The following is a 23,799-nucleotide window of genomic DNA, read 5'->3' on the forward strand; positions in this document are numbered from 1 at the left end:
AATAGAGCCTTTGAAAGTACTTTTTTGTCTCCAACCTATACAGTCTTATACAGTACTTTTTTTTTTTTCAGTGGACAACAAAAAATTAAAGGTTGGTGATCTTGTTTGGGTCAAGTATCGGAAAGATTGGTGGCCTTCATACATCAAGAATGTTTATCCCCGTGAGAAGAAATTCTCTATTGTGTTTGTTGCCTGTGATCAAAATTCCGGAATTAGAGTATATTCCAGAAATGTCAAGAAATTACACGTATGGGACGTTCCTTCTTATGTGGTAAGAATAGATAAGGATAGTATATTAAAACATTATTGTAAGTAGCTGTAGAACCAATCAAAAGTGTCCATACAAGTTATGAAATTCTTATTTTACTTAAGCTGTTTTGAGTGCAAAGTAAGCAATTAACTGGCAAAGCATTTCTCTAGACTTCATGTTAGTCAAGTATCCTCCTCTAGATGCACCCATTTACTCACTAGTGAATTATTTCATTGCTCTCTCTTCTGCCATATATGTAATGCAGATCTGTTGCAGTAAAGCTCTAGTTTTACTAGCCTCTAAATCAAAGCAAAATTAATTAATTTTCTCCAGTGGAACTGTCAGGAATTTAGAGCTAAATGGGAAGAACTAAGGCTGCTCATATCAGAAGTGTCTCCTGTATGTATTGCTTTGTAGAGGACTATGACTGGTCATAATAACTGCCTGAGCCCACAAGAGTATTCAGCCTATCACTCTCTTAATAACAAATATAGGAAGCAATGGGGGTGTAGTTTTATATGTATTCATAAGTGACCCCACAAAATCTTGTTAACCCTCTTACGCCGACTGGACGTATTTTACGTCGACATTTTTTGTCTCCCGTGTGCCGACTGGACGTATTTTACGTTGACTTACAAAAGTTTTTTTTTAAATTCGCGGAAAAATACTTATAAGCCTACCAGCCTAAAACTTTTGAATCACGCACCTTGGGGGATGCTGGGAGTTCACGGATCAAGGTGTTGTTTTGTTTACAATCGTTACGCAGGCGCGCAAGCGCGAATTTCTTTCTTGCCGCACTAAAAAGTATCTGTGACATATCTCGGAAATTATTTCGTCACTTTGACATAATTTTTGTACCATTGTAAATTAGCCGTTACATGAAGTATTATATATGAAAATGTGCGCATTTTTATGTAGAATACAACAATAAAATACTCATGATTGTTGCTTTTATCAGTTTTGAGATATTTTCATATTGATAATGATAATTGCCAAAATTTCAACCTTCGGTCAACTTTGACTCTACCGAAATGGTCGAAAAACGCAATTGTAAGCTAAAACTCTTATATTTTGGTAATATTCAATCATTTACCTTAATTTTGCAACTAATTGGAAGTCTCTAGCACAATATTTCGATTTATGGTGAATTTATGAAAAAACTTTTTCCTTACGTCCGCCTGGTAACTCTTCCGAAAAAAATCATACATGCGATTGTGGTAATGTTTGCACCATTTTAAAATTGGCCGTTATATAAAGTTTTATATATGGAAATGTGCGCAATTTCATGCACAATACAACTAAAAACAACCCATGGTTGTAGCTTTTATCAGTTTTGAGATATTTTCTATAAATAACGATAATTGCCAAAATTCAACCTTCGGTCAACTTGACTCATCGAAAATGGTCGAAAAAACGCAATTGTAAGCTAAAACGCTTATATTCTAGTAATATTCAAGCATTTACCTTCATTTTGCAACAAATTGGAAGTCTCTAGCACAATATTTCGATTTATGGTGCATTTATGAAAAAAATAACATTTTCTTTACGTCCGCGCGGTAACTCTTCCGAAAAAATCATACGTGCGATTGTGGTAATGTTTGCACCATTTTAAATTAGCCGTTACATAAAGTTTTATATATGAAAATGTGCGCAATTTTATGTAGAATACAACAAAAAATAATTGAAGGTTGTAGCTTTTCTCATTTTTGAAATATTTGCATATAAATCACGATAAATAGAAAAAAAACCACGATTGGTCAACTTTGACTCTACCGAAATGGTCGAAAAACGCAATTGTAAGCTAAAACTCTTACAGTTTAGTAATATTCAGTCATTTATCTTCATCTTGAAACAAATTTGAAGTCTCTAGCAAAATATTTAGATTTATGGTGAATTTTTAAAAAAATCTTTCCTTCCCTCCGCGCGCGGATTCTCCGCCACAAATCTCCAAAATTCGTACGTCCCATTCTCGGAATATTTGCTCCGTTTCATATTAGGCATTTCATAGAGATTTATATATGAAAATGTGCGCAATTTCATGTAAAATAAAACTAACAATATTTGAAGGTTGTAGCTTTTCTTATTTCCGAAATAATTGCATATAAAAAATATATATATATAAAAATTCGACATTCGGTCAACTTTAACTCGTCAGATATGGTAAAAAACTGCAATTGTAAGCTAATACTCTTACAGTATAGTAATATTCAATCATTTGTCTTCATTTTGAAAGAAATTGGAAGTCTCTAGGACAATATTTAGATTTATGGTGAATTTTTGAAAAAAATATTTGTTTACGTCCGCGCGTTACGAATTCATGCATTATTTTGTGATATTTTCTCTGTGTTGCTTTTATCGTTTTACAATGTGTTATATACCAAAATAATCGCAATTTAGTGTACATTACCACGAAAAATAAAGTAACTTGTTACCTTTAACCGTTTTGCGCACAGCGCGATTTGAATACAATTATATATGAAATTTCGTTTTTGCGCTATCATATATTGCATTATTTATATATGATAATGATAATTTTTTTCATTTCTGATGGTTGCATACTAAACTTCAGCCAATGACAAAAAAGGAGCCAAAAATGAACTCTTAATCTTGAAAACTAAGCGCACTGTGATTTTTTGAAAAAAATATTTTTTCCGCTTCCGCGCTCACTCTGAAACACCGCCGGCACACGGGAGACAATTTTTTTTTACCGCTTCGGCTTAAGAGGGTTAATATCCCATCTACACTGCAAGTGAAGCTGTGCAGATCCATTTGCAAAGAAAATAGTGTGCTCTCTATCTACCACTTAGTGAAGTATTCCTCACTGATGAATTTAAATCCCTTATCAACGGTTACCATGCCCCTATGTTATTCTTGGAGATTAAGAGAGACCCATTGATTAGGAATGATGCATTGCATAGCTCTTCACCCACGATAGAGGAAGTAGTCCTCATTCATGACAAGGGGCCAAGGAGCAAGTGGAAGTTAGGGTAAGTGATCGAGTTATATGTGGGGGCGAGACAAGTTCCTAAGAGTGGCTACTCTAAGAGCAGCCCATAGCCAGCTCATGAGACCTGCAATTAAGTTATACCCCTTAGAGCTGTGGGAGGAGAGAAGGGAAATTAGTTCTGTGACAGAAGACATTTAGTTAAGCACCCACCTGAGTAGAAGGACTGCTCAAATAGCTGCCAAAACCAGAAAGGCATAGGTAAGATTAGGACTATTGTAAATAATGTAGGCATAAGTTTTTCCTGTGGAGGAGTATGTCAAAACTTCGACAAGAGAGGTTGTACTTTTCTGCAAGTTGTGGGGTAGTTTTGTGTTTTCTCCTTATTTATGTGAAGTGGAAATGTGTATTATATGGAAGAAAGATATTATGTTTTGTTGTATGTGTTTAGTTGTGAAAATCATTGTTTGGTTATTTCATGTGTTAGATTATGAGTACGCACATAGTAGTGCTTAAGTATCAGTCATCAGTTGTTTGTTGGTTCGGTTGTTAGTTAAATGTTTGCTGTTGGTCAATGATGGTCAGTCAGTCAGTCTTGTTCCAGCTCTGATGCAGTGTAGCTGTACCTAGGAATGACTCGGGAGATTCAGCCGTTGTTGTTGGTGCCTTCAAATTCACTTAAGTATTCCCTTTCATGTAAAGGCCTTTTAGGGAGATTCCTTTAGTAGGGTATGCATACTGTATGATAAGGAGAATTTCTTGGAGTGTTCTTCAAATGAGTGTTATGAAGTAGAGATTGTGCTCATGCCAATCTCAATAACAATTTAGGCTAAGGATATTGACTACATCAATTGAAATAATAGTAAGTTTCATAACATTTATGACTTGGATAATATACACAAAGCAATATGGTTTTGGTTGTGGGTTAGAATAATATAGTTGAAGTAACCTGGATGTCTTAGCATAAAACTTAGCCTTCAATTAGGATAGTACATTTCAAATTGTTCAGGCTATATGGTCACTTAGCCATTTGAAATGCTATATTTATTCTGCATGAGTTGGAATAAGAATAAGTGAGCTTCATGGGCCCTATTGAAAAACTCGAGATGCGAAAGCAAATATGAAGATTTTTTTGGCTTTACATACGAAAATAGTACAAGTTACGAAAGGTTGTTGCTGTAAAGTCCCAAGATTCGCCCGGACCACCAAGAACAATTTTAAAACTCTCGCGTTGCCAACTGAGTAAACTCGCCACCATCCTCCCGCTGTCCCATTGGTTCCTGATGTTAGTCACCCCATAAGATCCTGCTCTCCTATTGCTCAGCATCTACCCCTTGTGCTCCATGTATTCTATTGGTAAAAGGATGCTGTAAATTGAAAAACTTATTCATGCAATACATTTAATAAAAAAAAAAAATTAGAATAGAAATGAATGGTTATTATACTGTTTGGTAGTTTCAGTAGTTGAAGAGAGATAATGAAAATTTATGGCTTACTGTGTGCTAGGAAAAAGTGATTGCTTGGCGATCATTCGGTACTCGTAAGTGCTGGATGTAAATAGAAGTTTGGAAGCTTTTTTTTGTTTGATTGTTTATTATAGTTAATGGTTACTTAAAAATTATTTGAAATGAGTACATGCAATACATTTAATGAAAAAAATTGTGAATTAGATATCATAAAATATAAAATAAATCAGACTGCTATCATCGAAGCCAACAAATATGTATTTTCTAGAATTCTTCTGTTTCAATATTACGTATATGTTTCATTATAGCTGTCAGTAACTTGGTATCTCCATTAGGTAAAGATAGAATAAAGAATAGAAATGAATGGTTATTATACTGTTTGGTAGTTTCATTAGTTGAAGAGAGATACTAATGAAAATTTATGGCTTACTGTGTGCTAGTTAAAGTGATTGCTTGGCGATCGTTCGGTACTCGTAAGAGCTGAATGTAAACAAACGATTGGAAGGTTTTTTTTGTTTGTGTATTATAGTTAATGATTATTTAATAATTATTTGAAATGAGTACATACTGATTATTTATACATTTTATTGGCATATTCTAAGCTTTTAGCTTCTTAGATTTAGATGTCAGAATCATAGACAAGGCTACAGTAGCAACTGCTAACATAGGCTAGGCTTATTGCTAAATGACATATGCTAAAGTACTAATATATGCAGTAAAAATGGGGTTGAACATTACATGCAGTTGAATATTACTTAAGTATGTTCAGTATTTTGCCTTTTTGGAGTCATATTTCTTCCGTCGGATCGGCGTCGTAACCCCAGAACTTGTGTTGTAGGCCTGGAAATATAATTTACGGGGGTGTTTTTGTAGGGCTTGGAACGGATTAGGCATTCTACATGTAAAGTGCGGTTCAAGATACGAAAAACTCATGATACGAAGGCTGCCTCGGAATGGATTAATTTCGTATCTTGAGGTGCCACTGTAACTATTATACAAAAATAACAATCAATGTGTTGGTTTTGAAATTGGCTGAGGGTGATTGTGAGGTATGTTTATTTTGGTATTGAAAGCAAATCAGAGCAATGTTCTCTTCTAGTTAGCATAAATGAATCAATAGATACTCTATTGATATGGGACAGGGTTGTTTTATGTCGTACAAAGTGTTTTCAATTCAAAATATCACTTGAATACGTATCATTGTGAACAAAATTTAGTTACTTTTAGTTAATAGATGGCACTGGGAGCATGTTTATTGCGTTCAATATTTTCTCTTGATTTCATCAGAATACTACGAGCTTTACATATTCATCTTTTATTGGAGTGGAAACATTAAGATGTGTTCTTTCATGCCAAACAGTTTTGATTAAAACACATTTCTCTCAAATTTTGTATATGGTCGAGTTTGATCCTGTAAGGCTCAAGGGTCCCTTTCCTTTGGAACTACATCAGCAAAGTTGCTATTATAGAGTCACAGGGCTTATAGTTGGGTGTAATGCCTTTGGGAAAGCTAACAGGGCTCCTCCTTGGTATTTGGTGTCTTCTATGAGCACACAGGCTTTGCCCCATAGGATACACCATCATTCCGTTTGCCCTGGTCCCTGTTTGTGTTGTGCATTTTGGAAGTGGGTGACTTCTTGAGTAATAGGTCAGAGAACTCTCATCTCCGCTTACTCATCCAAGATCTTCTGCTTCATGTGTATTAATGGAAGTCTTATAATTATGAGGAATCTGAGACCTAAGAACAATCTCCCCTTGAAATACCTTTGCTCTTAAGGGATCTCTTTTGTATGGAAATTATTGATGTTGGGATGGAGGACAATAACTTTTATAATGTGAGGCAGTGGTGTGGGACACTATGATTCACTGTGCATTATCTGTCACACACACACACACACACACACATACTTAGTCTGGTCTAGTTGAGAGACAGAGGTACATACAGTTAACTCCATCATCCCTCTCCTTTTCATATGATGGCATTTTATTTATTGATCACATGGGCACTATTTTCTGAAATAGTCCTCCATTGCATCATTATTATTTAGAATCGTATTTAGTGGTTTGGAACTCCAAAATGTATATCTTGTAGGAACAATAGAATTTACTTGTGTGTAATTTGTGGAGTCTCAGTCTGATAGGATGTTGTAGAGCCGAGAAGTTGTTTCATATTTGAGTATATCAACTAAGCAAAATCAAAATAAGAGGTGTGAGTTTTCTATAGACATGATAAGTTTGAAATTATTTTCATGCTCTATGAGTACATAGCTCATAATAACTGTAATTAGACTTTTTTTAGCTTCATCTTGGTTAAGTTTCATATACTATGTATTCTTGGTAGAAAGATTAAAGATTTTTCTGTCAACTGATGCCTGAGTTTTCAGCTAACACTCTTCTATAGCAGACAGTATAGGACAAATGAGACAAGACAATTTTAACTTTGAAGCAAAACAATGATTTAAAGTTTGTGCAGTTAACTTTTTTTTATTATCCTTGATAGTTAGCTGAATATCGTACAAAAATTGAGAGAATATTCTTTTTCAGAATGAAAATCAAGAGGGATTCTCTTCAGCTCTTCACCTCTGCAAATTATTCCAACAGATATTAGAGCAAGGCAATGAAATAACAGCTCATGATTTTTTCAGTCGTTCACCTCAAGGTAAGATAGTTTTAGTTGATTTGATGTTTTTTTTGTAGTATAGGAGTGAGTATTATATGGTACTGATTTAATATTGAACCAAAATAGCTGAATATTATAAAATATATGCAAAAGAATATGAATTGTATTCATATTTATTATTATTTTTAAAGTGTTAATTGAATGTTAATACAGGTAGGCTTCATTAATCTGACGCTGTTGGGCTAAATATAAGTTTCTGGGCTCAGCCTGTGTCGCTCCATGAAATGTCCCTTTAGCACTCATTTCTAAGGTATAAATATTGCTATAAATACCAGAGAAAAGGTTAAATGGTAATGCCAGAGTATTCTGGCTCGCTCACCTTTATTTTAAAGGTGTCGGTATGGTAACTGGGGCGAGTGAAACCACTACCAGAGGTCCCTTGCCATTTAGTCTCTTCCTCCTTCAGTATCCCTCATCTACAGAGGAGCCGATCTAAGCCCCACTACTCGCTACCACAAAGGCTAGCGCCTCGGATCTCATTCCTGGAGATAGCACCCAAGCTTGGGCCAAATAGGGAGGGAAAAAAGAAAAAGGGGTGGGATTTCACAGGGCGACACAGGTCCTTGCCCAGAAATAGATTTTTCCTCCGTCAAAATCCCTTTTCTGTGCTCAGCCTGTGTCGCTCCGTGAAATAGTACCAGAGAATTGGGCCCACAAGCTTGGAAGAAAGGATGTATACAATTAACTAAGTTTAAGGTAAATTAAAACTCTATTAAGATTAATTGTTATCATCTAGATAAATAAGTTACAGTAGTGAGTAACAACAAGTTTAAATGAACCTTAAAGCTAACTATGTACAACATAGGGCTAAGAAGCCCGTTGAAGCTTATACAGTACAAATGGTGCGAACTAGGGAACTAGTCCTAGATATAAAACAAAACTGAAATCCATTACAATTTTATACATCAAGTGCCCTCCAAGGTACAGTACTACTAACAATGACGACTGAGCTACAGCAAGAATGCTAGCGAGGCAGGTAGGAGAGAGAGATGCAAGGAGAGACATAGAATAAACTACTTACTACTAAGTTAAGCAGTGTCAGGGGAAACTGTGTATCCGGCTGCCACTGCTGGAAATTTAAGGGCTTCTAAGGACTTTAAATAGTGGCGTTTGAATACTGTCGGAGATTTCCAGCCTGTGTACTTCTTCAGATCATCAAAATTCATATGTTGAAAATAATTAATAGAAGTGGCTACTGCCCTAACATCATGTACCCGTGGGAAGGATTGTGGGGTTAACCTCTTTTATAAAGTATAAAATCTGTTGTCTAATATCTTTTAAGGAAATAGTGCCACCTTTTTCCCTAATGAATAGAGGGCCTGAAGATATCAGGGCAGTTCTGCTTAAATATGCTCTTAGTGAATTAACTGGACATAAGGATGGGTCCTGTGGAAGTGGGACAATTTTCCATGGGGACCACCTATCCTGTGGGTCCTCATTTTTAGCTAGGAATTGACGATCTGGAGAAAGTAACACTTCTCCTGAAGGGAGAAACTCTATATGATCTGGTTCTCTAGATAGAGCCGACAGTTCAGAAATTCTGGCTCCTGAGGCCAAACTTATTAGGAATAATGTTTTCCTTAAGAGAGCTATATAATCACATGAGTCGTTATTAGTGTCAGAAGCCAATTTAAGGACATCATTTAAGAACCATGAGACCGACTTGGGTCTCTCAGATGGTCTGAGTCTAGCACAAGCCTTGGGGATAGATGGAAAATATGAATCTGTTAGATCTATTTTGATTCCAAATTGGAAGATCTTCTTAAGAGGCTATTTTGTAGTTCCAAATTGGAAGATCTTCTTAAGAGCCGATTTGGTAGTAGTAATGGTACTAGCTGCTAATCCTTTCTCGAACAATGTTCTGAAAAAGGTTATGGCCAGATTCGTGGTCATGGTTTGTGCATTTGAGTCCTTCAGAAATACAGCTAGTTTCTTAACTGCTGAGTCGTATTGATGCAAGGTCGATTCTCGTTTGTCGGATTCTAAGAACCTGATGTTCTGAGGATCAATGTTGGCATCTTTCTGAGCTGCAAACTTCATGAAGTCCATAAAGTTAGGGCTTTCTGATTCCTGAGGAAGCGGACACAGTCCCGCGTTTGTACTAGTTGTGTCAATTTGGGATTGGGAATCCGTTGAGGTCGGAGTCCCAATTCCAGTAGAAGAGGGAACCAATTGCTCTTGGGCCAGTTGGGGGCTATTAGAGCGATGTGACCTTTGAACATCCTGAGTTTGTTCAGGACTTTCAAGAGAAGATTCACTGGAGGGAAGAGGTAAATTTTCTTCCACACATTCCAATCTATAGCCATCGCGTCCGTGGCGTAAGCCAGAGGGTCCAGGTTGGGAGCCACATAACATTTGAATGACTCCTTGTCCAACGTCCACTCCGACTCTAGCGGAACTGACCGTGACAGGGCATCTGCCACCACGTTCCTTACTCCCGCTAGGTGAGTGGCTGACGGGTGCCATTTGTTCTTGTCTGCCAGGGATAATATGGCTATCATGACATGGTTCACGTGGCTCGATTTGGAGCCACCCCTGTTTATGCAGTGGACTACCACTGCACTGTCTAATACCAACTTGATATGAGACTTCTTGGCTGGATGAAGCTTTTTCAGGGTGAGGAACACTGCCATAGCTTCCAGTACATTGATATGTTTGGCCAGATATAAGTTTTTAGTACGTATTTGTCTCCCTCTAATGTTTAACCCCTTACTAGACAAATCCAAGATATCTTTTGATCATTTCAAAAATTTTGGATTACCATGAGATATCTCATAAAAAAGTTAAAATACTAATACGTATAGGACTATACGAGATGTCTCATAATCCACCATGTTGTTTTAAGGCTTACGTATTCGAGATATCTCATGCTGTATCATATGTTTGGCAGTGATACTTGCTGCTGGAAGTATTGAGTTACTGAGAATGACTTTTTTTCTTTTTTTGCGCTGACTATACGTCATTAGTGACACTTCAATGTCATCTGGGTCCCCCTCCCCCCTTTTTTTTTTAACCCTTTAATGCCGATTGGACGTATTTTACGTCAAGATAAATTGTCGGTCGGATGCCGATTGGACATATTTTACGTCGACATAGAAAAGTTTTTTTAAAAATTTGCGGAAAAATACTTATAGGCCTACCAGCCAAAAACGTTTGAATCACGTGCTTGGGGGATACTGAAAGTTCACGGATCAAGGTGTTGTTTTGTTTACAATCGTTACCCAGGCGCGCAAGCGCAAATTTCTTCCTTATCGCACTAAAAAGTATCAGTGACACATCTCAGAAATTATTTCGTCACTTTGACATAATTTTTGCACCATTTTAAATTAGCCGTTACATGGAGTTTTATATATGAAAATGTGCGCAATTTCATGTAGAATACAACAAAAAATACTCATGATTGTAGCTTTTATCAATTTTGAAATATTTTCATATAAATAACGATAAGTGCCAAAATATCAACCTTCGGTCAACTTCGACTCGACCGAAACGGTCAAAAAATGCAATTGTAAGCTAAAACTCTTAATTCTAGTAATATTCAATCATTTACCTTTATTTTGCAACAAATTGGAAGTCTCTAGCACAATATTTCGATTTATGGTGAATTTATGAAAAAAAAAAAATTTCCTTACGTCCGCGCGGTAACTTTTCTGAAAAAAAATCATAAATTTTTTTGTCCAATTTTGTAATGTTTGCACCATTTTATATTAGCCGTTACATAAAGTTTTATATATGAAAATGTGTGCAATTTCATGTAGAATACAACTAAAAGCAACCCATGGTTGTAGCTTTTATCAGTTTTGAAATATTTTCATATAAATAACGGTAAGTGCCAAAAGTTCAACCTTCGGTCAACTTTGACTCAACCGAAATGGTCGAAAAACGCAATTGTAAGCTAAAACTATTACATTTTAGCAATATTCAATCATTTACCTTTATTTTGTAACAAATTGGAAGTCTCTAGCACAATATTTTGATTTATGGTGAATTTATGAAATACACTTTTTCCTTACATCCGCGCGGTAACTCTTCCGAAAAAATAATAAATTTTTTCGTCCGATTGTCTTTATGTTTGTACCATTTTAAATTAGTTGTAACATAAAGTTTTATATATGAAAATGTGTGCAATGTCATGTAGAATACAATAAAAAAACAACCCATGGTTGTAGCTTTTATCAGTTTTGAAATATATTCATATAAATAACGATAAATAGAAAAAATTTGTCCTTCGGTCAACTTTAACTCGACCGAAATGGTCGAAAACTGCAATTGTAAGCTACAACACTTACAGTCTAGTAAAATTCAATCAATTACTTTCATTTTGCAACAAACGGGAAGTCACTAGCACAATATTTCGATTTATGGTGGATTTCTGAAGACAGCTTTTTTATACGTCCGATCGTTACGAATTCATGCATCATTTTATGATAATATATTCTCTGTGTTGCATTGATCGTTTTACAATGTGTTATATACCAAAATGATCGCAATTTAGTGTACAATACAACGAAAAAAATTAACTCTTTAGCTTTAACCATTTTGCTCACAGCGCGATTTGTATACAATTATATATGAAATTTTTTTTGCACTTATATATCCCAATATTTTTATATGATAATGATATTTTTTTTCATTTCTGATGGTTGCATACTAAACTTCAGGCAATGACAAAAAAAGGAGCCAAAAGTGAACTCTTAATCTTAAAAACTAAGCGTGCTGTGATTTAAAAAAAAAACATTTTTTCCACTTCGGCGCTCACTCACGAACGCCGCCGGCATACGGGAGACGATTTTTAAAATACCGCTTCGGCGTTTAAGGGATAATATTCTTAAACATAAAGTGGTCAAATGGTTAATATAAAAAGATATTTAGGGATAATACACATGCTAAATTGTATATAAAGGATAATTCTTGTGCTAAAATGTATATAAAGGATAAAGGATAATACTTGTGCTGCAGCAATAAAGAAAAAATACACAGTGCCAAATCATGAAGCAACTTTCAAAATAGATTGATTCATTAGAAATATTAATGCATTTCTGGGAGTTCACGGATCAAGATGTTGTTTTGTTTACAAGCGTTACTTAGGCGCGCATGTGCGAATTTCTTTCTTCTCGCACTAAAATGCATCAGCGACACCTCACAGAAATTCTTTCGTCACTTTGTCGTAATTTTTGCACCATTTTATATTAGCCGTTACATAAAGCTTTATTTATGGAAATGTGCACAATTTCATGTCGAATACAACAAAAACAACCCATGGTTGTAGCTTTTATCAGTTTTAAAATATTTTCATATAAATCATGACAAGTGCCAAAATTTCAACCTTTGGTTAACTTTGACTCTACCGAAATGGTCGAAAAACGCAATTGTAAGCTTAAACTTACATTCTAGTAATATTCAATCAGTTACCTTCATTTTGCAACAAATTGGAACACTCTAGCACAATATTTTGATTGGTGAATTTTTTGAAAAAAAACTTTTTCCTTACGTCTGCGCGGTAACTCTGCCAAAATTCTCAGAAATTCTTGTGTCAGTTTGTCGTAATGATTGCACCGTTTTATATTAGCCATTACATAAAGTTTTATATATAAAAATGTGCACAATTTCATGTAGAATACAACTAAAAACAACCCATGGTTGTAGCTTTTATCAGTTTTGAAATATTTTCATATAAATTACAATAAGTGCCAAAATTTCAACCTTCAATCAACTTTGACTTGAACGAAATGGTCGAAAAACGCAATCGTAAGCTAAACCTCTTACGTGCTAGTAATATTCAATCATTTACCTTCATTTTGCAACAAACTGGAAAACTCTAGCACAATATTTCGATTTATGGTGAATTTATGAAAAAACTTTTTCCTTACGTCCGCGCTGTAACTGCCGAAAATCTCAGAAATTCTTTTGTCAGTTTGTCGTAATGTTTGCACCGTTTTATATTAGCCGTTACGTTAAGTTTTATATATGCAAATGTGCGCAATCTCATGTAGAATACAACTAAAAATTACCCATGGTTTTAGCTTTTATCAGTTTTTAAATATTTTCATATAAATCACGATAAATAGAAAAAATTCGACCTTTGGTCAACTTTAACTCAACCAAAATGGTAGAAAACTGCAATTGTTAGCTAAAACACTTTCAGTCTAATAATATTCAATCAATTGCCTTCATTTTGCAACAAACAGAAAGTCTCTAGCACAATATTTCAATTTATGGTGAATTTATGAAAAAAAATTTTTTTTTACGTCCGCGCGTTACGAATTCATGCATCATTTTGTGATAATATTTTCTCAGTGTTGCTTTGATTGTTTTACAATTTGTCATCTACCAAAATCATCGCAATTTAGTGTACAATACAACGAAAAAAATAACTAAATAACAGCGCGATTTGTATACAATTATATATGAAATTTTTTTTCTGCGCTGTCATATATTCCAATATATATGATAATGATATTTTTTTCATTTCTGATGGTTGCATACTAGACTTCAGGCAATGACAAAAAAAGGAGTAAAAAATTAACTCTTAATCTTAAAAACTAAGCATGCTGTGATTTTTAAAAAAACTTTTTTCCCGCTTCGGCGCTAACTCCCGAACGCCGCCGGCATATGAGAGACACTTTGGTAAATAGCGGCTCGGCGTTTAAGGGTTAATTGGGAAGAAGTGATAGTTCTTTGTTGACGATTACCACTCTTTTGTCTTCGTCATCTGACACCTCCTAACCTCCATCTTGAAAGGTTCCACATCCTAAGAAGAGGAAGGTATTCTCTACCCCTTAAGAAGTCTCACTTCCAGACTTCTAAGAGTCTGCATCCTTTCCATGGAGAGGAGGTAATTGGCCATCTCTTCGGCTCACCTGCTCCTTCTGGAGCTGGAACCTGGAACCTGGAAGCTATCCACAAAATATAGTGTCTCGGGAGCCCCAGGAGTTCGAACCCAGGTTCGTTCTCCTGTCTGGTTCCAAGGGCGGTCCTCATGGAACTGGGCTGCGTCGGGTATACCCGTGCACGGGTCTCTTCCTTAGGGGTTGTACATCCACAGTGATAGGTAGTCTTCTCTCCATCACAATAGTGGCACAGGACGAGAGAATGGACTGAGCCGCGTTGGTGTCTCGGACCCACCTGTGAAACCCAGGAATGGCTATTCTTTAGGTGCCAAGATTGATGTCGCCGTCCCTCAGGACAAGACATCTGAAGGAGATAGGAGGAGGTCCTCTGTGTAGTCTTCTTCATTAGGTTCGGTCACGGGAGAAGATGTGTAGCAAGACGTCGCAAGTTCTCACCAGCTTTTACTGCATTTAACTCCAGTCAACTTTCACTCGCTGTCGTGCGAACGAAACGGTTGTAGGAAATGAATGCTTTGTTTAACAGAGTGAGAACATCACAAGTTCAGGGAAGAGCGGGCAAGAACAGTTAATCCTCCTCTCTTTTTTTCCCCTCTAATTCATGGTTATACCGGAATGAACAAGGAAATAGGAATTTTATGAGTCTACTCCTCAGAGTTTGAACCTGAGAAACTATGTTTTTGGTTCAATCTTAGGATCTTACCAAACATACGTCAGTCTGTTCAGAATCGATAGCACCGAGAGGTTTGAACACCTCTCCAGTGCTACTGTTTTGGGAAAAACCAGTTTGGCTTGAACTAGTCATCTTCGGTATCCAGTTATCACCATAGAAGTCTCCCTTCAGGAAAACTTCACTTTCACTCTCTTTATTAGCGAATGAAGGATGTCTGCTTCCAGTCCTTATTCTCCCTCAAATGAAGAAGAATTAGGCTGGAGTGCAATTTACAGGAACTTAAAAATATACTTTTATATTTCTCTGCGACATGCTTCTGTTATCAGTTACATTATCCAAGTAGTAGGCCCGTATCTGTAAGTTAATTCTCCTGGTATGTGATTAAGACGAATAGTACCTTATCTTAATTAACCTGAAACTCAGGACAGCCTTTCAGGTCTCCCAAGAGTTACCAGTTTTAATTTTGAGATAACTAGTGGTATTGTTTCCCAATAACACCACAGCATTTGCATTATCACTAAACAAGAGGGTTTTCTTCCCTCCCATTTTGGTTGAAATGCAGGTGCTCAAGTGTGTCCTTTTTGCGCTCGATGGTTCTAGCTGAATGCATTCCTTCATGGAATGCACTACCAGGCAACTCAGTATGACAAGTTGAGCGAGTGGTATAGGGCTCTGTCTCAGTACTGCTTGGTCTCCCAGATTCTTTTCGGTTTGGTATTTTTCTTCCTCTGTTGAGGATTAACTACCAATTTGAATCTCTCTGCCCGGCAATCACAGACTTGGGTCTTTGGTTGGATCGGAATTCTTCCATAGTTCCCATCTCTCCTGCATCATTGCTAAATACACATAAACAAAGTTTCTTACATGGGTACACCTTCACAGAAAGCTGGTTTGGTCAATGAAGTTTGCTAAAACAATAGTTAACTAGTGGCAGGTGAGTAATGGAGTGGGGGAACCAGCTCACTCACTTGGTAAACAGGGACAAATGGAGGAATGATTAAGAGGTGGTATTTTGATAAAAGACTTCAGGTTTGTATATCTAGGAAAAATGCAAATTATCTTAAATTTACAGCTTGTTCCAAAGAGATTAAAAACCTTCATCTTTTACATGGAAACTCACTCCTTATATCCGAGGTGTTGTCCAGATATCATGACAGGTGAAAATTTCCCATATGGAAAAGTCAACACCCGGGTCATGTAAGCAGAGGAAGGATGATTCTTGTAACCATTGGTACATACTGGTACGAGTGACGTCATGGATGACAACTCTGGGCAAGGGTTTGGCTTGCTTGTAACATAACTAGGAAATCAGAACTCTTGGTTAACCATGTGGGATGGGATGACCAGCTTAGAAGGTAAAATATTATTGCAAATACAATCCTAGATAAGTTTGCACTACAGCTCCCTATCCCTCAACACTGTTAAAATAGGGATGGAAGGAGAAACATCTCCAGATTATGATAAAATAAAATATAATTATAATTACATATTAGAAAAACCATGTACTATAACTTGGCAAAATTTTCGATTGTCTCGTAAAAGAGGTCCAGCAAGTGGTAGTAAATAATTTTCAACTTCTCATGGAAGGTTGGGAGAATTTAAAAAAAAATGTTCTTACACCATGTGCATTTGCACGTCTTCCTTTTTCTGTGGTGATATTTTTTTTTTTAATTGGCCGACCTCAAAGTTTGCCCAACTCTTAAGGGTAAACCTCATCCCAAGAATCAGAAATGTTTCTTATAGCAGCAAGAATGCTGTATGATTTTCAATAGTCTTTCAGAGTTAAGTTCTTGCCCTTATCAGTTGGCATGAATCCCATAGTAAACGTCCTTCTGAGGTACAGTAGTAGGCCTTGAAAGAGGTAATGACACCTTGGTCCATTGGATGTAAAAGGGAATGGTATTTGGTGGAAGGAAAACCACCTTGACATTATGATGAAAAGTCATCCAAATGGGTAGGGTGACCAAGGGCATTGTCCAGCACTAGCAACACCTTAAAGGGCATCCCCTTTTTAGCACAGTACTCCTTCACTTCTGGCAAAAAATAGTTGATGAACCAGTCCTCAAATATCTTTAGCGTCACCCATGCGTTCTTGTTGGATTTCCAGATGACAGGTAGTTGACCCTTCCAAATGCCCTTCAGTGCCTTTGGATTCTCTGCCAGATACACAAACATAGGTTTCAGCTTGAAATCACCAGCAGCATTAGCCCCAAGAAGCAAAGTCAGTTTCTCCTTGCTGACTTTGTGGCCTGGTGTTGTCTTCTCCTCCTCAGCAATGTATGTTCGGGAAGACATCCATTTCCAGAACAAACCTGTCTCATCTACATTAAAAATCTGTTCAGCACAGCAACTGGCCCCCTCCCTGATTACCTCAGCCAATGCAATAAGAAACTCACTTGCTGCTGTCTCATCACCACTACGAGCTTCCCCATGCACCTTAAGTTATAAAAATTTGCACAGGCCTTAAAACTGCATGAACAATCCTTTGCTAGCCCAAAATATCACAATTTTTTAAAGTAAATTGTATTTTTCCTAATTATACAAACCTGAGGTTCTTTACATAAGGAATTACTTTCAGTGTAGACTAGAATTACAGCCATTAAATTCTTGAACAAGGCAGTAACTACTGTCTGGTAGGCAGGTAGGCCTGCCTGCATGGAGGTAAACACTCCACTTTGCCTTTCAGCCCAGGTTCAGATTGAAGGGTGGCATGAGGTGAGCATAAATGTAAGGGACGTACGTCAGGTTTGTATAGTTAGGAAAAATACAATTTACTTTCAAAAATTATTATTTGTTCCTACATGATATACAAACCCTCGGTCCCTAACATAAAGAAGACTCACTGATTAGTGGGAGGAATGTGAGTGAGCCTCTAGAACGGACTGGAGTTCTGCACACCTGGGCTATTCCTCCTGGTTGTAAGAGCAAGGAGTGCCCTGCCTCTGGCATCTTGATCGGAGTACAGGAGCTGGATGATCAAGTAACTCATCCGAAAAAGGGCTGGGAAGAATATTTTAGAGTCAGAGGCATTAATGCAAAGTTCTGGGAAGGGTCTCCATTATTGCCAGTCTCCTTCCTCCCCTTGCTAGAGGAAGGAACAGGATTGCTTTTATGATTCTGATAAGAAAAATAAAAAAGAAGCTCGATGTGTAAGCTTACCACATCAATCGCCCGACCAGCCAGTGTAAGTTAGAGTCCTATCCTCAACCTGAAGGAAGAGAGGAGTAGAAGGGTGAGGAGGGGAAGGCGGAGAGGCCAGTCACTCTCACACCCTTCTTTACCTCTAGAACCTCACACCATAGGCAAGATGCAACTTGTCCTCTTGAAGGAACCAGATAAGCAAACACAACCTGCAAGCATCCACCACCGGTCCAAGGAAAAGAGGTTCCAAGGACCTGTGTGCAGACCCGAAGGAAAAGAGATATAAATATGGTCGCAATGAGACCTCATCTATCTTCTGGTCTGACACATTCTTCGGAGTGATGAAATGTACCCATCCACTGGACTATTCAACTGCAGAGAATTCTCTCACGATCTTGTAAAACTCAGAAAAAGACGTGTCATTGGACACTTGTGCATTGGCAGTCTGCAGTGGATCAAGGCATCGAACACTCAATAAAGGGTGTCTATCCTTCATGGGTACAGCAACACACCAATAAGGCAAAGTAATCAATGATCTGGATCAACCAATACAAAGCCCACAGTGCAGATCATGAAGGACTTGGACTCGTCAACAGATGCCAACTGATTGTGCTGTCACGCATCTGAGACAAAGTCACAACATGACACCCGCCTTTTGAAGGGTTATGCTGAGAACAGCCATACAAAACTTCTATCTTGTTCGCCAACAATGTTGAGAGACGAGATGATGATTCTTGTGAGGCATGTGCACATCAGACAATAGTCAATCAATTGCCTTCTAGAGACCGAAGTCTTTGTGATGGCAAGACAGAAGTTTCTCATCAGTAACTGAATCTCAACCAGGGAGAAACAATACTATATTACTAGTGAATGACTAAGGTGAATGGGGACCTACGTCTTCACAGTTGAATCGAGAGAAGTAAACTCTCACGATTCTGATCATAGAAAAAATCCCGTCAATGACACCAACCAGTAAAGAAGGCTTTAATCCCTGTTGTTTTAAAGAGGACTGAAAAAGTTAATCCGCTATTTCATTGCTGCTTGGCGAGAAAGTCAAAGTTTGCAATTAAAGCAGAGAGTCTTTCAGTAATGAAAACACAGGGATTGTACTGCCTGAAGAAACGCTTCTTGTGGGTTGGATCAGGGAGGAAGTTTCTATTTACTTTGGAAGCAGAGCTAGTTGGGCAGGGAACAGGCGAAGTCTTCCGTTATTCATTTACAATTCGGGGTGAACAAAGAATAACTGAACACCTTATGAATTAGGAAATGTCTATTAGAGGACAAAACTCAAATTGTCAAAAGAAAATCATTCTGCATCATCGCAGCAGCCGATGGGGCAGGTGTGATGGAACAGAAGACTAGGCTACAGACTTCTGTTATACTTTGGGGTAAACAAAAAGATGATAACGAGTCTAATGAGATAATATCTCTGTCTGAAAATTCTCGCAATGGTAAATGTGGTGCAGGATGTGAGTCACCTTAAATTTTCAGTGCTTTTGTACTTTAAACCTTTTTTTTTATTGTTTATTGGAAAAACCAGTTTTCAATATTCTATTTATCAAGCTTTTGTTGACTAGTGAAAACATTAATACATTAATTTCCAAAAAGTTATAATGTAGTTACTTTGGATATAACTCTGAAGGTCCTTATGGTTTGTATATATATATACAGTAAGTCCTCGGGTTACGCTGGTCTCGACTTACGATGTTTCGTGGTTACGAACGCGCCCCCATAAAAATATAAAAAATAATATTTTGCGTCGTTCCGTCTTACGCGGTTTAGCGTCGTAAGCAACGTAAACAAACGCGAACTAGTTCCAGGCGCACGGCGGAAGAATACGCTTTGTGGGGGAGAGGACGGCGTCGCTTCGCTACGCTCATTCCTCGCCCATACGCCATTTTGGTTGTTTACACTGCCTCTCTCTCCCTCGTGTTGTATCGTTTTTGTAACTTTTTGCTCTTTGTTATGGCTCCCAAGCGCAAGGCGGACTCTTCTGATGGTAGTGCATCGAAGAAAAGAAAGGCCATCACCATGGAAATTAAAGTGGACATTATAAAGCGATCTGAGAAGGGAGAAACGCCAACAAACATTGGCCGCTCGCTTGGCCTTAGCCGTTCGACCGTTGCTACCATTATCAAATATAAAGAGCGCATCGTTGAACATGTGAAAGGATCTGCTCCTATGAAAGCGACAGTGATAACTAAGCAGCGTAGTGGTCTAATAATTGAAATGGAAAGGTTATTGGTGCTTTGGTTGGAAGACCAAAATCAACGGCGTATCCCAGTCAGCCTTATGGTGATTCAGGAGAAGGCGAAAAGATTGTTTGAAGCGTTGAAAAAAGAAAAGGGGGAGGGAAGTGAAAGTGAAGAGTTTGTGGCTAGTAGGGGTTGGTTTATGCGATTTAAGGCTCGGGCCAATTACCATAACCTTAAATTGCAAGGTGAAGCTGCTAGTGGGGATGAGAAAGCAGCGAGTGAATTTCCTAAAGCGTTGTCTGAGATAATTAAGGAGGGGGGTTATTCTGCTCAGCAAGTGTTTAACGTAGACGAGACAGGTTTGTTTTGGAAACGTATGCCTAACCGCACTTACATCGCCAAGGAGGAGAAGTCAGCACCCGGTCATAAAGCCAGCAAGGAGAGGCTAACTTTACTTCTTGGGGGTAATGCTGCTGGCGACTTCAAACTGAAGCCCTTGTTGGTGTATCAGGCTGAAAATCCAAGGGCACTCAAGGGCATTTGGAAGGGTCAACTACCAGTAATTTGGAAGTCCAACAAGAAGGCATGGGTGACACTTGCAGTGTTTGAGGACTGGTTCGTAAACCACCTTTTGTTCCAAGTGTGGAGCGGTATTGCGCCTCCAAGGGTATCCCCTTTAAGGTGTTGCTAGTGCTGGACAATGCCCCTGGACACCCTGCCCAGCTGGGAGACTTCAACCCTAATGTCAAGGTGGTTTACCTTCCACCTAATACCACGGCCCTTTTACAGCCTATGGACCAAGGAGTGATTGCTTCGTTCAAGGCCTACTACCTACGAAGGACAATTGCTATGGCTTTACAGGCAACTGAAACCAAGAAGGACTTGACTCTGAAGGACTTTTGGAAATCCTACAACATCCTTGATGCTGTAAAGAACATTGCTAATTCCTGGGAGGAGGTTAAGCAAACAAACATGAATGGTGTCTGGAAGAAAATTTGTCCTCAATTTGTGAATGATTTCCATGGGTTTGAGGACACAGTTCAGCTAGTTGTCAAGAACGTTGTTGCCCTGAGTAAGGAAATCAATTTGGAGATGGAGGTTGATGATGTTACAGAGCTGCTGGAGTCTCATGGCGAGGAGTTATCTGCTGAGGACCTGATACAACTGGAGAAGCAGATAATAGAGGAAGAAGAAGAAGCACCCACCCCAGAGCCTAAGGCTTTCACAAGGCAGGACTTGATAAGAGGTTTTGCAGAGTTGCAGCAAGCGTTGTCAACTTTTGAGGCTCAGGATCCCAACTTGGACAGGTTCACTAGGGTTTCCAGAGGCGTCATGGATTTGATGCAGTGTTACAAGGAGATCTTGGATGAAAAGAGGTCGCTCTCTGTTCAGACTAACCTGGAGCAGTATTTTAAGAAGGTAGAGAGGCCTGCAGGAGATCCTGTACCCTCTACCTCAGCTGCCTCTGCTAATCCAGACTCGCCTGCCCCACAATCTCCAGCACCTTCTGAATGTTCTGCTAACCCAGACTCACCTGCCCCAGTATCTCCAGCACCTTCTGTAGGTTCTGCCTCACCTAAAGACTCACCTGCCCCAACATCTCCAGTAATATGTTCTGCCTCACCTCAAGAATCACCTGCCTCAGCATCTCCAGTACTAGTATGTTCTGCCTCACCTCAAGATCATCTGCCTCAGCATCTCCAGCAACTTCTGGAGGTTCTTTTTCTCTTCACTAACCTCCCCCAGTCTCTCCAGCACCGCAGCTTCCTCTCCAGTGTGCAAGCCAATCAAACTAATAAAGGTAAGGAATTGTTCTCTCGTTGTTATTGATAGGTATTTACATTAAATCATGTGGTATTTTTCAATGTTCCTTGACTTACGCTGAAAATCGTGTTACGATGCATCGTAAGAACGGATCAACGTCGTAACTCGAGGACCCCCTGTATATATATAAATATATATATATCTATATATATATATATATATATATATTATATATATATATATATATATATAACTTCTCAATACTGAGAAGTTAAATAAATTCCTGTATGCTAGAAATTTATCTGAAATATTGTATAGTGTTGCTCTTTAGACATTGCATTGATTCATTCCACTGGTAGAAAAGATGTTGCTCAACAGTGAAGGTAGAATTCTAATGTACTCTTACTACAATTATACGTACTTATTTTTATTCATATTTTGGAACAGCACAAGTAGCCTTGCTGAACCAGAAGAAAATGTCAAAGAATAAAGCAAGCTCTGAGCCAAGGAAACAGAAGCCCAAAGTTCAAGCTGTTTGTGAAACACCAAAGAAATTGTTATTTGATGATCCAGATTATGAGGTAAATATTACCAATGTTTTTAATGTACTGTACTTGTTTATCCTTCAAGTTTTTATACAAAAAAATTATTCCTTTGTATAATTGCAATTTCTGTTAGATTTCCCAATCTCATTTAACCTGCTCCTTGTTTGATTAACTCCTCAATCTTTCAGTAAAATTCTATTCAGAAGCCATACTGGATATCATTGTTCCTAAATATGAGTGTATTGAATGTTTCAGTCTCATTAATCATTGCTTCGTACATGTCTTCTGACATTAAACTACATCTGCCAGATTGTGGATTTGATAATAAGACTTTAGGAAGAAGAATATTAGCAGTCAGATGTCAATATATGTACAGAGTAAAAATATGCCATAAGAAAATTATGGAAGTTCCATGTGTAGATAAGCTGTAAGGGGTGGTTTGTGGAAGATAAAGGAAAGAAAAGATATGTGACAGAATTTCAGAGGGTTCCTTTTCATCACACATCATTAGAGGCAGCAATAATGATGAGCGTAAATAAATATAATGTATAACAGATACAATTCCACTTGCTGGTTAGATGATCCATTCATATTTAATGGCTTGCTTGAAATGTTTTTGATAAGGAATCCTTGAAAAGATTCGGTTATGGTATATGTATTTCATTTTGTATATGGCAAGGTTGAAGTGTATACGCATTGCCAGAGGAAGAATATTAAAACCTAAATGTTTTCATGCAGCCTTATGGGTTTTTCTTAAGTGGTTAATTTTGCAATTTTATTTTCTCGTTCACAGTCAGAAATGTCAGCCAGAGAAAAGACCAAATTACAGAGCGCTTTGAAGGCACGTAAAGCTGATAATCAGAAGCTAGTTAAGTTCATGAAATCTCATCAGTGTATTGAACATTTGTGGAAAATATATAAGGAAGAAATATCCAATGAAAGGCACAACAAGTTTAAAGATGAAGAGTCAAGAAAAAGTCTTCTGTGGATGGGAATTGGGCCCTTCCAGTTAGATGATGAAGATGAACAGGTACAGATATATACTTTTACATTTCTCAGTAACTATTAATTTAACTTTTTCCTGATGCTAGCTTTTGTCAGGATTGGTCTGGGGCAGTTTCATTGCCCTTACAGGCCATGCAGATTTGCACAGCGGTAACTATTTTATCTCTCTATAACATTATCTTTTATGCTACTTTTAATAAATTTTGTCATTATAAAGCTAAAAAGTTGTACTGTATCGTGATACATGTATGTTAAAAAACCATAAAACATAAAATAAATCATCCATAT

At 37.7% G+C, this 23,799-nt stretch overlaps 1 protein-coding gene across 1 annotated transcript in view; it reads left to right on the top strand.

Moving 5' to 3' along the window:
* Positions 1 to 23,799, top strand: part of LOC135225224 (uncharacterized) — a 255,163-nt gene that overhangs the window by 148,339 nt on the left and 83,025 nt on the right. Inside the window, exons 7-10 of the mRNA XM_064264547.1 lie at positions 72 to 271; positions 7,205 to 7,319; positions 22,409 to 22,542; positions 23,300 to 23,536. Of these exons, the coding sequence (XP_064120617.1) occupies positions 72 to 271; positions 7,205 to 7,319; positions 22,409 to 22,542; positions 23,300 to 23,536 (686 nt within the window). The remainder of the gene's footprint in view (positions 1 to 71; positions 272 to 7,204; positions 7,320 to 22,408; positions 22,543 to 23,299; positions 23,537 to 23,799) is intronic.

This window comes from Macrobrachium nipponense, chromosome 13 (assembly GCF_015104395.2).
Source record: "Macrobrachium nipponense isolate FS-2020 chromosome 13, ASM1510439v2, whole genome shotgun sequence".
NCBI lineage: Eukaryota > Metazoa > Arthropoda > Malacostraca > Decapoda > Palaemonidae > Macrobrachium > Macrobrachium nipponense.